We start from the raw sequence: 14,902 nt of genomic DNA on the forward strand, positions 1-14,902 counted from the left end.
GCCAAAAGTTCAGTATAAAACTTTTAGCAAGTTTTTTGTTGTCAAAAAGTAACTTTTTGCTAAAGACTTTTATTTATTAAATGGTGTCAACAACATTAACTAGATGCTTAAAAATTATGAGGATCATTTGGATATTTTTAAATTGCCCAACAATTATTAGATATTGTCTATGAAAGCTTTATTAGTCTCTCTGCCCTCCCCCAATCCAGTTAGAGATTCTAAGGAATTTTCAATTGCAGGATTGGCTCAGTTCCAAAACCATTCCAAACAAAGCTTAGCAGTATGGTAGATTCTCATTATAATATACAACTAGTGACCATATTTAGTTTACTGGTTTTCATGTACAAATTTGAAAGGCTTGTCTTCTCAAACTTACTATAGTTCTTACTCTTGTTTCCTTAAGTGCCTTTTGTTTCTTTCCACCATATCCAGAAGCCTCTTTGTGGCTTCACTTCTTATTAATTGAGATCTTGCCTCTGCCCAGGTTTTTCTAAGCCTCTTTTTCTTAGGATAATTGATTCCATAGTCTTGGATATTTCTTGAGCTTCTTCATTTCCTTCCTCTATCTAAATTGGCATCTATAAGCACTGAAATAGGAACTGCCTCAATAGTATGTATCCCTTCTGAAGAACACTCTTGATAGCCTCACATATGAAGTGTCTGTTTGGTTATCAGTGTCAGATAGATATTGATCCCCTTACACATTACAGTCTGCTCTATTGATCATTGACATTTAAAGCCAGTTCAACAGTGTGGTTCATTTTCTTAGCTCTGACCATCTGCCGTTTACTCAGATTCTCCCTGGTTTGCCCTAGATCTCAGCCTTCTCTACTGGGGTAGCATAAGTCTTGGTATGTAAAAAATTCACATATTTTATTTAAGTCTGCTTGCCTAGAAGGAAAATATTAACTGTCAGAATTCCAGGGAATTTAAGTTTGTGTTTATATTGGCAATGTTCAGCACTCTGAAAATTTGTGTGCGTAAGGAATAGATAACAATTAGAATAAGTGTTTTTATAAGGTCTGTTTGTTCCAAAGCATCGCAGTAATTTTTGTTGCATCTAATTTGAAATTTGAAAAGTTTCTACTCAACAATCTCCTTAGTGAATAGAACATATTTCTCAATAGTGTAAACCACATGATTTGGTTTGGGCTCCACTTAATTATTCCTTTAAAGAATTTATTTTTGGTTTCACTTTTCTCCCTTTATCCTGTTCTTTCTCTGTAGGTGTCTTGTCGTTCTTAGTTCCCCCTTCCCCAGCTGCTTTCTTCCTTCTTTCTTGGGGACCTGTGATCTGTTTTAGTAACTTTATATTTTCACGTGTTAAGTTAGCTCAGAGGTCAGGCTTTCAATAGATCAAACAAAATTGATTCAAGATGATGTTTTCTTGCTACCTCAGCAGGATGAAGTATTTAATCTTAATAATAGACATTTATTAGAATTTTAAAATAATTTATTTTTAAAAGTGAAGGAAAGTATCCTTGAAAAAACCCAATAAAGTATGAAAATATTTAAATCAACTTGAAATTTAATATTTTTCTTTTGAACTTGAAATTTCAGCAGTGTTTAAAATCAGAGTGAGATTATAAATGGTAATGCATCACTTTTTGTTTGGTATTGACTGTTCAGAAACCTTTCAGTAATCAATGATGAAATTTATTCTGTATCTCTAGCATATAAGTTTCAGCCTAAATGACCGTGTCAGTCAAGATTACATCAAAGAATAGAACTAGTAAGACGAGTGTGTGTGCATTTGTACACATGCATAGAGAAAGAAAGATATTAATTACTAGGAACTGGCAGCTGGCTAGTCCAATTCAAGATCACAGGACAGACTCCCAAGGACATGCTAAATTCTTGAACTGGAACTAAAGCTGCAGTCCATGGACAGAATTTATTCTTCTTTGGGGAATCCTTAATTCTGTCTTAAGGTCTTCCAACTGATAAGTTGGGATCATCCAGATTATCTAGGATAATCTTCTTCACTTAAACTGGTTATAGACTTTAATCATTTACACAATACCTTAATAGCAACATCCAAATTTGTGTTTAATAGCAGTGGACCACAGCCTAACAAAGTCAACTCATAAAACTGACCAGCACACTGTCCTGGACCTCTAGTAGTTTTTAATCACAGTGTTTTTCTTTCTTTCATTGCATAAATATTTGTTTAAATATTATGTTTTAAATGTTATGAACTGTCTCGGTTTTTACAGAGAATAACAAAGGAGTGATGTTTCCTGATAATTTTCACATTACTTGAAGAGATTTATGATTTACCTTTTTTTTCTCTAAATTAAAAAAATAATTTAAAAAATTCTTTATGACCTCACCATGCCACTTTCTCGTTATCTCTTTTTTCTTAACCTTCAGTTTCTTAGCCTTGACTTAAAACATACAGTTCAAACTAAACACACTATATGATTCTTGGCATTCACCAAATCTTTGTTAGGAAAAAGAATAATTTCACAGTTTTTATATGTTCATCTTAGCTTCACATTTGTTTTTAATAATAATGCCACTGGATTGCTGATTTGTATTTGGCACATAATTATTCCCAAATATTTTATTCTATGACACTGAATTTTTTTATAACAAACAAGTTATTTTTAAACAGTGGTCCAGAATTTCAGAACAAAGTCTCCCTAATGATTTCTTGAAGAAACTGGCTCATATTAGAAACATTGTGGTGTACACTTCATTACCTCTGGGAGAAACATTGATATTCTGCCAATGATTATGACTCTGAACTATTAAAACAATGCTTAAAAGTTCTATAGAATCTTGAAACTTTGGCAAACATTGACAAATTTTAATCTAGTGTCAAACACTGTGGAAATCTCTTACATATATAAAAATTAAGAAATCTAATTTAAAATGGTTAATTAATGGAACATGAACATTTTAATAAATTCTGATGTTTTTATTATAAATATAAGTGTGAATGAGGTACTATATCTAGTTTACAAAGTAAGCATGACATTTTCTACACAGGGCAGATCTCTGTTTAGTTAATGACTGTCATCATTCTTAATGACTACATCCTACCTTTGTTCCAGTTAGTTCATTTAACAAATACATGTGTAGTCTCTGCCTGTGTTTTAGGTGACATTCTAGATACTAATAATTTAATACTGAACAAGATATTCCTGCCATATGAAATATATTATTTATAGAGAAAACACAATAAATAAAAATGTATATAAATCCTTAGAGTTGAAACAATACTACCAGATAGTGTAATAGAGTACATTGTATAAGTAGCAAATAGATTTGTGGGACTAGAAAAGTCCTTAGGAAGTCACATTTAGCTAAGGTCCTCATCTATTAGCTTATTCATCTTTACAACAACTCTGTTTTCTTCCTTGTATAGAAGAGGAAACTGGCATAGAGAAGTTAACAAACTTTCCCCAGGTCAATTAGCTAATGAGTACAAAGTTAGGATTTGAGGTCAGGACAAAAATATTCTATGCTCTTAACCACTTTGTTACATAATAGGAGTTAAATGCAGAAATTGGGAAAGATCATTTCAGACAATGGAAACCCAGGTGCCCAAAGGCAGTAGGAAGATCAGAGTGGCTTAAAGTTGATGAGCTAAATATAAAATAACAAAAGAAGAAGATAGTGAGTTCCTTGTTCAGATTTGTTATTATTTTATCACTTGAACTTTAGTGTGAAAATATGTAGGGGGTGGAGTAAGAGTTTATGTGAGGACTGGGATTGTAGCTCAGTGGTAGAGCACTTGGTTCGATTCTCAGTACTGCAAATAAATAAATAAATAAATAAATAAATAAATAAATAAATAAATATCCATCAACCATCAACAGCTAAAAATATATATTTAAGAAAAAGAGTGTATGTGAGAACAGTTAAGAGATTGTTACAGTAACCTAATGAGATGATGCTGACTTGAACCCAGGCTGTTGCAAATGAAGTAAACTACATAGATTCTGGAAACATTTGGGAGATAGTAATAGTATGTAATTTGAGAAAGCTTACTCCTAAGTTTGTACCTAGAGCAGCTGGCTGTATAGTGGTACCATTTATTGACATAGTACCAGACAAACTTGAAGACAAACTTTAAGTTCAGTTTTGCTTCTCTTGAATTTCAGGTCACTTGTATTAAGCAAGAAATTGGCTATAAAAGCCTATAGTTCAGAAGAGAGTTCAAATCTAAAAATAAAATTTAACCATCTTTCAGCCTTGGAAGTAGATAAGGAGAAAATACAATTAGAAGATCCAAAATCAAAGGTAGAAAAACAGGCAGTATTTCATTTTAGATGGAAGAGCTGATGATCTACAGAGGAGACTAAGGGGAGGGAGCCAGATAGGTATAGGAAAACTGACCAAATGTGGTAATACAAAGCAAAGGAATACAGTTTTCTGTTTTGGTTTTCTGGTATCTGTTTTGTTTCCTTTAGAACTTCACAGTTGCACTAAATTGCATGGAGTTCAGCTTTATGTACTCTTTTTTTTTTTTTTTTTTTTTTTTTTTTAATTGAGTGAGAACTTGCACTTTTATCTCATGGCTTCCTTATATTATTTTTCCTTTTTTTTCCTCATTAAGTGTTCTTTCAAATTTAATTTTCTTCAAATTCCTATTAAATATTCCTGTGAAAGCCCTTCCCTATCTTTGTCTTCTACTATTTCTCTTCCCCTTCCTGTTTAATTGGAATTTTTATCTGAAAGTGATAGTTTGCATTTACAGTGTTTTTAATTTTTGTATTTCAGATCCTTCTGTGTAATGCTAACACATTAGACAGTTTCAACTTCCAAGATGTAATCCAAGATGATCCCTTACCTTCACACCCCACACGACTGCCCATATAACATCATCATTCTTTGTCTTACTCTCTACTCCCACATGAAAGAGCATATGTTGAACCAGTTACTGAGAGTTATCCCATATACTACATCATCTATTCTCAACTTCTGCTTTCCCCTTTCCAATCTTTTACTGTCTCTTTTTTCTACTTTTGCTTGATTTTCATTTTCACCAAACCTTCTGTTTATAGTTTTCACTATTTCTAGTATCTTTGCAACTTTACTCCTTGATGTTTTCTCACTGTCACTGCTTTTTTCCTCAGATTTTTAAAATATTTTATTAACATGTATTAAGCGTATGTATTGATGGGATTCAGTGTGATATTTCCACACATGCCTACAGATGGACTGATCAAATCCAACCTCCTTTTATCCATCTTCCCACATCCCCTTCCCAACAACTAATAATGACCATTCTACATTCACATTCACTCATTTTTGATTCCACATATGAGAGTATATATTGTCTTAACTGTATTTGGCTTATTTCTATAACAATGAATTCCTTTCCATCTATTTTGCTACACCTTACAGAATTTCTTCTTCTTGATGACCAAATAAGATTCCATTCCACACACGATTTTCTTGATCCAATCATCTGTTGATGAGCATCTAAAGCTATTCCATCTTAGGGCTGGGGAGATAGCTCAGCTGGTAGAGTGCTTGCCTTGCAAGCACAAGGCCCTGAGTTCGATCCCCAGTACCGCAAAAAAAAAAAAAAAAAAAAAAAAAAAAAAAGCTATTCCATCTTAGCTTTTATGAATAGTGTTGAGTAAACATGGGGTGTGTAGGCATTCCTTTGGTATGCTGATTTTATTTCTTTGGATTTGTATCCCAAAGTAGAAAAGCTGGATAATATGGTAGATCTACTTTCAGTTTTTAAGGAATCTCTGTATTGCTTATCATAATGTCTTTATGTTTTGTATTAACTTTCTTCCTTGCATAGCTTAGAACCCATTTTGCATATAAACTTATAATAGCCCAATTTCTTTTAAATGAAACTCTTGAAATGACCTTACAAAATCTCTAATCACTTCTAAACTCAGTTATACTTTCTTTTGTTCCTAGATTCGTGTAACAAAAACTATTGATCTGTCACTGTGTCAGATATGATATTAGTCGCTAGGGATAATGGATAAGTTAAAAAAAAAAAAAGGTATGGGTTGATCCTCAGACCTGTGCTATCTTATTTTCAAGCAGCTGATCTGTTGGAAAATAAAAATTACATTATAATGTGGTCTACTGTCATTTAATATAAAAAATAAGAATTACACTATAAAATGGTCTACTATCATTTTATATTATTTAATATCAGCAGGCCTCATGATGTTGCAAATGTAATTCCAGGTTGATTTTTCTTTTCTCTCTCTGTAGCCCCTATTCAAAATACTTCTACCTTTCTCAAGTTCTGAATTTCATTTCAAAGACTTTTGTTTTGAATCAGACTGTCAAAGCAATACCTATTTCCCAAATTTCTCTGCTCCTTTAAAATTTCTTTGTATCTTTGCAGTCTTCCAGTTTATATCAAAGAGTTCATTTCTTTTATCCCAAGATCAACCATTCCTTCTGTTTTTCATGAAACATATAAGAGAAACTCTAGAGAAAAACCGTAAGATGAAAAATAATTGTTACTTATTTAACTAGATATTTATCCTATTGTATATATTTTCAAATGTATTTAATATAGAACTTTAAGATTCTATTATTTAACTATATGATAATAACTTCGGTGCTAATCAAATATAAAGTGGATTTCCTTTTTTTTGCTCAGAAAGACTAGTCGTGGTGGCTGAACACTGTGAACAGAGTCTGGAAGACTTGTTACGAGAAAGAAAACCTGTGAGGTACTGTATAACATCAGGACAAGTAAATAAAAAATTGGCAAATAAAAGGGCATTTTATGTAGAAACTACAGAATTTTGATTTCTTCTATTACTTGTATAATGATAAAATCAAGGCATAAATTTTTATTTTAGGAAATTTAATTCATAAGCTACATAGAAATTCATGTAAGCATTGTCCAGTTTTCAGGTTTTCTAAAGAAGTCATTCTCTGAAGTACTTTAAAAAATACCTGAAAAGAGCATATGTATATGGAAATTTTTAATCTTCCTAGCCCTAAGCATTTTAGTAGCTAAGGTTATTTTCCTGAAGTTCTGGTGTTCCCAATTTATATTCTGTATATAATGTAAGTAAAGGTCATGTTGAGGAGGAGAAAGAAATAATAATCATGACTTAAATAAAATTTAATGATTCAGTTTGAATCAGCTATTTAAACAACTCAATAAATTTATTTTCTATCTTTTGACAAGAATAATGTATGATCTAAAATTTTATTACAAATCTTCTGTTAAATTAACTTTTATAGAATATTTGAAATTTATGTTAAAATCATCAAAGTGTATCTTTAGTGATATACTAAGATTTTTTATCAATCTAATACAACTAAGAAACTTTCTTAGTTGTATTAGATTGATAAAAAATGCTTGCTGTAAGACTTTATAGAACTGTAAAAAAATGCTTGTTATCAGACTTTATGGAATTGTAATTATCTGTTTTATCCTTCCAAACCTCCAACTGGAGTTGCCTCAAACGTGTTGGCAGGGGAGTACCAATAAGGGAATTCCCCATACTATCCCAAAGTAGGACCAGTTAAGATTCCAAAGAAAGAAGCACTGATGCCCAGGGGGATCAAGCATTTATTAGGGAAATGGAGTGCTCCAGCTTATTCTTAAGATTTAGCAAAAGTGATATTCTGCAGCAAGGGGTCAGGGTATGAAGTTCATATAAATGTTAAAGGAATTTTTACTGAGAACTGAGACCAGTTTCTCTAAGCGTTTTGGGCAACAACTTATAACACTTGTTATCAGTGCCTGGGACTGTTCAAAGCTCTGTCTTGGGCTCAAGTCTTCTGGGAAAAACCTGCGGGTAGTTGGGTCACTGAGAATCAAGACACTAATTTTTGATTAGGACACAAATAAGATGGTGGGGAAAGAGGGGTTATTGGGGGATCCTGTGCCATCCTAGTTTTAAAAAATATTTTTGTTCTCATTGGTTAATACTTTTCTACCACCACAATATTCTGGATGAAAGAAATCTTTTTCAAGGGAACAAAAATGAATATCTTATTAAATGCTGATAATTTTATGGGAGTAAAACAAATTGAATAGAACTTTCCTTGGTACTTTAAATGATTTGGCTTCTGAATAAAAGGCTATGGGATCCCTGAGTAAAAATGCAGATACCATGTTTATCATAGTCGTATGTTCTTCTTTAGAAAGGTCTAATCTGACCGTAGGTAATATAGTGACTTTTCTATGTATTTAGAAATAGCTTAACCTTATTTAGGGATTGTTTTTATAGTTGTCATTTGTATAATGTCACCAATCTTTGATTATTTTAAAAACACATAGTATTATTCTTTGTTCACTAGTTCAAATTTATGCTAAAATTTATGTGTCACTGCTACTAAAAGTAATTCTCTATAAAAGCTAGTTGATACTTATGTTAGTCAGCTTTTTGTCACTGTGATAAAAATACCTGAAAAGAACAAATTAGAAAAATAAATTTTTTTGGCTTTCTAAGGTTTTAGGTCTATGGTTGTCTGACTCAATTGCTTTAGGCCTAAGGTGAGACTGAACATCATGGTGGAAAGACATTGCAGAGGAAAGCTGCTCAAATCTTAGCAATTGGAAAGCAAAGAGAGAGGGGGAAGCTCCAGGTACAAGATATATTCCTCAAGGGTCCCCAGTGGCCCACTTCCTCTGACTTTGTCCCACCTACTAATAATTCATTTGAATTTTCAGTCCATCAAGTGCATTATCCACTGATAACATTAGAGCCTTCAGGATCCCACCACTTCCCAAAATCCTCACCTGTAGACCTTGCTGCATTGGGGACCAAGTCTTCTATGAGATTTTTGAGGGATATTCTAGATCTAAACCATATCATTAAAATTCAAAATCATTTTTGGCCATTTTCATCTATGAAAATATTTCAGCTGAGCCTGGGTTAAATTTGTATAAAGATTTATTATGCAGTGTGTGTAATGTAAAAGCTTTTGACTAGCATGGCATCCTTGCACAAGCCTCTTATCATTTTCCTTATCTGTAAAACAAAAAATTGTATTTGATCTAAGGATCATTCTAGAATAACTGATGCTCAGTTTTTTAATATGCATTATATCTCATGGTACTATATTGATCAATTGCACTTACATATCAGTTTTCTTGTACTAACATATTAAACTATTGCTTTTTATTTAAATGGTAGATTCCTAGTAGAAGAACCCATAGAAAATCTGAATGTAAAATTTTAGTGTTATAACTTAAAATGCTAAATTTTTACAGAAAGAAACATCTGTTTTATATCCTGCAATTCCATTACTAGGTACATGTATCCTGCAATTCCATTGCAATGTACAATTCTATTCTTAGGGGAGTGTGTGTGTATAGATATATATGTATGTGAACATATACTATATATTTGATATATATATGAACTGCCAGAACAATCAGTACTCGTCTGTGATGATAGAAAATCAGTGCTTGAGTGAGACTAGGAGAAGGGTGTAATGTAAGAACTAATTTAAAATTGCTTTGGGGAACCTTTTCAAAGTGATGGAAATATTTTACATTTTGATCTGGGTATTAAATACATGGTGAATGCTTTTGTCAAAATTCAGTAAAATGTACACTTAAGATGTATGCATTTCACTTATGTAAGTTATACCATAAGTTCAAAGGAAGCTTGTTGAGTTATTTACTTGGCTTGAGTTTTGAATTCCTCATAAAGACATATGATGTTAATGAAGGTGCTTGATCCAATGGCTTACTTTTTATTCTTTATTTTTTTTGGTTTATGGAGGATATAATATTAATTTATTGTTGATTAATAAACTCCCTCAACACTTAATGGTTTAAAGCAGCAATAAACATTTATTATTTAATATAATTTCTCTGGGTCAGAAATTTAGGAATGACTTAGTTGGATGGTTCTAACTTAGGAAATAAGGTCATGAGGAGACTGTAGTCAACACATCAGCTGGGGCTGCCATCATCTGAAAGCTTGACTAGGAGTGGGTGGTCTGTTCCTAAAAGGGTTCACTCATAAAATGGTACCAGTTGTTGATATGAGGCTTTGATTCTCCTCTCCATGGAGGGTCTTTCTACAGACCTCCTTCTTACTCACACATAGTGAGCAATCTAAGAGAGAAAAGAAGGCAGGGGAGAAGCTGCAGTGCCTTTTGTGATCTAACTTCAACAACTATACACTGTCATTTCCTCAGTATTCTTTTGGTTGCACAGACAGGACAATAACTCTAACCAGCATGGGAGGAAACTACTCAAGAATATGAATTTCTGGAGTCTGTGCTCATTGGGGACCACTTGGGAACTGGACCACTTGGGACCACAGAAGTCTTAGAGATCATCCAAGTACCAAAAAAAAAAAAAAAAAAAAAAAAAAGGGTGAAATTCTTAAACAGCATTAACACTAATTAAAAAATAACTGAAGTTCTTAAAATTATTCAAATTCATTTAGGTTATGTGGGACAGAAGAAAGGAAGGAGTTTATACTAAAAAGAAAGGGTAGAGTATAAGGTAATACCCAGAAGTACTAGAGGTGGACTAGGGTCTTCATGGATATAGCCATGCCATAATGAAACGTAATGAAAATTGTCCTACATTCTGAAAATAGAACTTACCCATGGTTTTGAGCTCCCAGCAGTTCCAGAGAACTCCACAGCCATATGAGAACAGGCCTCTGATATTAGGATGGCAGTTTCTGCAGAATGTTCTCTCCCATTGCCACACTCTCTGCCCAGATATGCCCCTCCTTGACTTAATTAAAAGATTGATGCAAAAGAAAGAACCTTGGTGATTCAGAAGACGAATTTTCATTTTCATCACTTTACTTCAACTCCTTCTATTTTTTTTCTTTTTACTGTTTTTAACTTTCAATTGTATAAATTAAAACAATCCAAATTTCTTTACCACTGAGATTATACCCATTAGCTTATAAAAAGTTTTAGCTCTCTGTGCTTGTCATCTTTTTTAGAGATGATGAATATGTTAGCTGTGAGATGTCAGTAGTTTCTATAGTGAAAAGAAGGCAGCTCTCTTCAACCCCATTGGGTCTGTCTTCAAGGATTGACAAAATGTTATAACATATTGAAAAAATGTTATAGATAGAAACACAGTCTTTGAAGTGCTTGTAATTTAATTGTAAATAAGATTTAAAGTGCTTGTAATTTGAATGTAAATAAGATTAAATGCAAAATTAATATTGTGTTTTATGCCATTTACATTTTATAGTAGTCATTTTCATGTATTTTAAACATTTAAACAGAATATATCAACCTTTACAGGTCTTCATAACTTTCTTCGAGTGAGATGTATTTAAACATTTGTGTATATAAAATACTATTTTTAATTATTTTAATAGAGTAGAATTCGTATTTCCCATGTAACCTTTGAAATATAACATTCAGTAGTTACTGTCTTTGAGTAGAAATGTTTCTGTGAGGTTCAATTTTGAGTTGTTACCTAATCCATCCATCTAAATTAGTTTTGCTGAGAACTATTTAACTTCTACATGTTTGGAGTCTCAGTCTCCATGAACAAAGTGTGTTTCATGTGCAGGGTTGATGTGCTGTATTTTAATTCGGTACCCTGTTTATGGAAAGTGAGATGTTCTTAAGACTTATAAATTAGTTCTTTACTGCCAAGTAAGCACCTTGCACCTGTAAGAAAGGCAGATGCACAAGTAAACAGAAAATCTTCTATTTAGATGGGATTGTAATTTGAGACTCATGATTTTTACTCATCTGTTTGTATGTAATTATAAAACTGTAAGCTGCCAGTTTTCTGGGATTATTTGGAAATAACTATCATTCAAGGCATATAGCTTCCTTGATTTATATTTTGAAAAAAAAATTAAATTTAAAATTGGCAGGAAAGAGTAGCGGAATGAAAACTAGAAACTTGAGTCTTGAGATGAGACTTGTATCAATTTGCTTCTTGTGTGATAGATTTAATATTAAACTAATGAATATTGTACTTTACCATCATAGTAGTAATTGCCATTACTAATAGATTACAACTTAAGACTATCTTAGCTTTAGATTCCACTAGAAAATCAAGCATTCTCCTCTGTAGTTTTAATGGCCATAAAAAGCTTTTGAGAATTCATGTAATCCAAGCAGAAAATAATGTTTATGTTATGACCTTGAGGTTTTATTGAGTTAGCTTTTTATAGAGCAGTGTTATTTGTGCACATGTTTTACTAATCTGGTTTAAAGGAGAAAAATACTCAACATTTTCTTTAAAGTTTATTCAGGCTCAAATATATGGAATTAATTTTGGGAGAAAGCTGCTCTCTTTTCAGTGGCTTTTATGTTACCTGTACTAGAGTTCCATCTTTCCAACATTTCTCTCTAGTTCACCTATCAAAATTATTATTTGGAAATATAAATCATAGAATTATATTCAGTATATTTCAAAAAAAGTAATAGAATTTGGAAGACTTGTTTGAAGTCATCATTTGTTACCTGTGAATCTATTTAATTACTATGTTTAAACCAATTCAAGAGACTGAAGAGAAATTCAGATCTCATCTGTTCTCTAGAAGACTTTCTAGGAAATATCAAAAGTGATGTACCATTATTACTCCTATTAAAGCTAGCATGAGGAAATTCAAATCAAATTTTAAATCTAGGTGTTATGTGGGAAGTATTTCCCTTTTGTTTCAGTAATATATATGCAGAGCTTATACTTTTGCTGACTCTATGAAAATAAAGAGAAATATAGCTCATAGATATTCAGAAGAATTTTGGCACTTGCAGTACTGTTTCTGCTTTGTCCTTAAATTTGGAAGCGAAGGAAGGGTGTGCAGTGCCAGCATGTTTCTGTAATAAAATGTAGTTTGTTACGTTTTTAGGGCTATAGTTTTGAAAGTTTAACAGAATACCATGAGACTTGGATGGGAAGCAGACTATGTCTGTAGCTGTTTAATAGCTTGATGGAAAACATGATTTGACTTACTTGGATGAGTAAATTTTATTTGCCCCTATTAAAATATTGCTTACTCAATGCATGAGACTCTTCAAGGAATTTGGACACCTTCTGGAATGTGGTCCACAGTTGAAGAATGGGCCACAGGTAATTTCTGATGATTTCTACTACCTTTTCCTGATAAATATAGAAAATCCTTATTTTGAAATAAAGCTTATGGTAGAAGTTTAGACTCATACATTCATATTTTTTTCCCCTTCAGGGACCTAGTTTCAAAATGCATTTGATATTATGATGTAGTCATGTAAATTAGATATTCATATAACTAATCTATATTTTTCTTTGTATTTTTTTCCTGTTTTGTTTAAAGAAGGAAAATAATACCAATGGGTGCTCTTCACTCAAGCTTGGGACTTTGCGTAGTGTTTTCCTTTTGAACTCTACACTCTCTTCCTTGTCACGTACTCTCAACCTTGGTGATATTTCTCACATCTTTGCTGGCCTCTGCATTATTTGATTAAGGTCTTCACTGACCAACAACTTGACTATTTTATTGCAGCATTCTCCTTAATAATCTTCCTGACTTTAGTCTTTCCATATTCCAGTCACACCTACTTTCTCTGTTACATTAATATTCTTAATGATCAGACAGTGCTCTCCTCAAAAACATTTGGTGACTTTGCATTTTTTTCCTGAAGAAAATGCATTTTATAAGCTGAAGAATCTGACTTCAATCTAACTCTAAATTATTTCCAAATAGTGTCTAGATTGTACAAGTAATTTTTATTGTTGCCAACATATAGTTGAAAACATTAAGTGTCAGAGATTTGGAATATACTATGAAGAAGGAGTTTTTTTTTTTTTTTTTTTTTTTTTTTTTTTTGTCCAATGATGTTATCTCCAATTTTTAGCATGATGTCTAATATTCTCTCAAGTAATACACTTTCCTGTGTCTTCCTTTTTATTCCTTCTTCTCAACCAGAGCAGATACTAAATTTTTCTCTTCCAAATTTGTTACATTGTATTTCTCTAGCAGCAAGTTATCTTTCTTCCAAATTATAATTGTTTGCCTGTGATTCTAGAATTAAGGAAGGAATGGTTTATCTTCCCTAATCAACCATTTTGATACATATACTGTAATTTATTCACTTTTCTGTCTCCTGGCATTGTTAGATACAAATTTAAATATAGTAAATGAACTATTGAGTGAATTACATTTTTAGTTCCATCATGCAATTTGAATATTTCCCTATTATATTTCTTTTAATCATATACCATAATTTAATTTCCAAAACAAATGAGTTTTGGTGAAAGTATATTGCAAATATGAACTTGGTAATTTGGTTTTAATTTTCTTGATTTTTAAAAACAATGATGTTGATAATTATAGAAAACACATTATTGATTTTTCCACTGCCCAAGCTCATTCAGGTTGTTAACAGAATTCAGTTCCTTATAATTCTAAGATTGCATCTCTGTTTCCTTTAGTCTCTATGAGGGGGCTGCCTAGAAGCCATCCATATTCTTTGTCATATGGCTCTCTCCATCTTCAAAACCAGGAATGGTGAATCACATATCACAGACCTCACTCATGCATTCAATTTCTCTGTTTACCTTTTTCTCTATCCTTGACCCAGATATCAGGGACTCAGGTGAGAAGACCAGACCTATCCAAATAATCCCCATTCTTAATGTCAGTGGTACTATATAAAACATTATTCCATCATGCTGATAAAATTCATCGTATTCATATTCTTAGAATTATACAAGGCTTATGAATTAGGGAACAGAGATCTTGGGAGCCATCTTAGAATTATACCTATCACAATTTTATTTAGTAAAAATTAGGGGAAATTATTTAGACTTATAAGCAAGAGTAATAATTGGTGTTCTTGTTTGTATTAATAAGTTGTTATGACTGAGGTAGTGGGAATTGTATGCTAGAGGTCCCCAACACGACTCTCAGCTGTTGTAATGCATTAGTGTCATTCCTGTGACTCAGAAAGTCATTATATGCATGGTTACAGTGTACTACAGCAAGAGAGTATACAATGGAATCAGCAAAGG

General features: G+C 32.3%; 1 protein-coding gene across 2 annotated transcripts in view; it reads left to right on the plus strand.

Moving 5' to 3' along the window:
• The window catches only part of Tbck (TBC1 domain containing kinase), a 264,855-nt gene that overhangs the window by 11,104 nt on the left and 238,849 nt on the right, over positions 1-14,902 (plus strand). Inside the window, exon 3 of one of the 2 annotated variants that reach the window (XM_047566530.1) lies at positions 6,596-6,668. In XM_047566530.1, the coding sequence (XP_047422486.1) occupies positions 6,596-6,668 (73 nt within the window). Of the gene's footprint in view, positions 1-6,595; positions 6,669-14,902 lie in introns of those variants that run through there. The other variant, XM_047566532.1, reaches the window with a different exon arrangement.

This window comes from Sciurus carolinensis, chromosome 10 (assembly GCF_902686445.1).
Source record: "Sciurus carolinensis chromosome 10, mSciCar1.2, whole genome shotgun sequence".
NCBI classification, from domain to species: Eukaryota; Metazoa; Chordata; class Mammalia; order Rodentia; family Sciuridae; genus Sciurus; species Sciurus carolinensis.